The sequence below is a fragment of the Saprolegnia diclina genome (assembly GCF_000281045.1).
Source record: "Saprolegnia diclina VS20 unplaced genomic scaffold supercont1.352, whole genome shotgun sequence".
NCBI lineage: Eukaryota > Oomycota > Saprolegniomycetes > Saprolegniales > Saprolegniaceae > Saprolegnia > Saprolegnia diclina.
The window spans coordinates 1-1,410 of record NW_008246419.1 but is presented as its reverse complement, the minus strand read 5'-3'; the positions used below and the strand labels follow the sequence as shown (position 1 = coordinate 1,410).

Genomic DNA, 1,410 nt, shown 5'->3' with positions numbered 1-1,410 from the left:
GAAAACATCCCCGCACCAAAGGGACCCGGCCAGTACGGTCGAGTCATGCCGGACGAGTACACGCAGATCGTCACCTCGGACGACATCAAGGCGCCGTACCTCGCGTCGACCGACGTCGCGAAGATGCGCGCTTTTTGGCTCGAATGGCTGCGTTACGAAGACGCCGTCATGGAGCGCTTTAAGCAGTTCGACGGCAAGGCCGCCATCCAACGGCGGGTGCTCCGACACTGCATTGACGACACCACACTCCGGACGATGCTCCGGTACCGCTGGAAGCAAGGCAACCGTGCCCTCGAGGCGATCCCCGATGACGAGCTCTACGCGTTCTTCAAGACGGACTGCGAGCGCGTGCGGACCAACGTACCGGACTTCAACGCCCGCGTCAGACGCGAGCTCCGGTGCAACGAGACGATTCGCAACGGCGAGTCCCGTGCTCTCGTCCTCATCGAGCAGTTCGTCCGCATCTGCGACGAGTCGGGCTTCCGCGACTACCCCGACGTCGAGCCCGAGGCCGCCCGCAACCACATCATCAACGCGGTCCGCCCAGAATACCTGCAGACGTATCTGCGCCAAGAAATCAACTTCTCCAAGAAGCGTTACAAATGCTGGGACGACTTTGTCGGCCTCCTCATCGACACGTTCGGCGCGTACACCCGTTTCGATAATTACAAGCCCGGCACTAGCTCAGTCGCTGTGCGAGGTGTCGTCGGGCACTTGTACGTTGGTGGCGGTCGGCGTCGGCGGCGTCGGCGGCTCGGCGATGATGACGCCTATGAGCGCGGTGTTGTCGGGCACTTGTACCGGCAGTAGATCGGCCAAGTCCCAGACGCGCCGTGTCCCACCCGCTTTCGCGAGAAGACCAGTTGGGTTGTAGCCAAGGCGGTGCATGACAGCGCTAACAATGGATAGCTGCATGATTGGATACATTGATGTTGGATAGTTTGAGATCGTTGGATACACGGACGCAGTTATTTGCAAAGATCAAGATTGATGGTGACACACAAGGTTGACTCCATAAGACGACACGGTGGCATCAACGCTGGCTGCAACAACTCGAGGGCGTGTTGCATGAAACCAACTTGGAGCGTGCTCGCCGTGTTGCGGCAAATCAGTTCTTAGTCGTTTGTAATACCCCTATCGTAGCCCTAGACACGGCTAGAACCACGTGTGCAATGCGTTCGCTACGTCTACCAAAACGCACGTGTTGCGCGATTTGACTTGCGCCTTGTATGCTCCGAAATCATGTGAGACGAGCGCCATCTGGTTTGAAAATCATTTGCAAAAAAGTGCAGTCACAGCTCGGAGCGCGCCAGCATATTATGCGGCCGCATTACGCCAGACGTACCGCGTGGTATGGTGGCATTGTCCGCGGCGACTTCTGGTGGCAACGCCGCCGCAGCCACGACTGCA

The 1,410-nt window shown here is 58.5% G+C and overlaps 1 protein-coding gene across 1 annotated transcript; it reads left to right on the top strand.

The window, feature by feature from the left end:
* Positions 1–1,003, top strand: SDRG_17421 (hypothetical protein). The gene has a single exon (XM_008623663.1). It carries the CDS (start codon positions 46–48, stop codon positions 808–810), a length of 765 nt encoding a protein of 254 aa, XP_008621885.1. The 5' UTR covers positions 1–45; the 3' UTR covers positions 811–1,003.
* Positions 1,004–1,410: the final 407 nt, after the last annotated feature.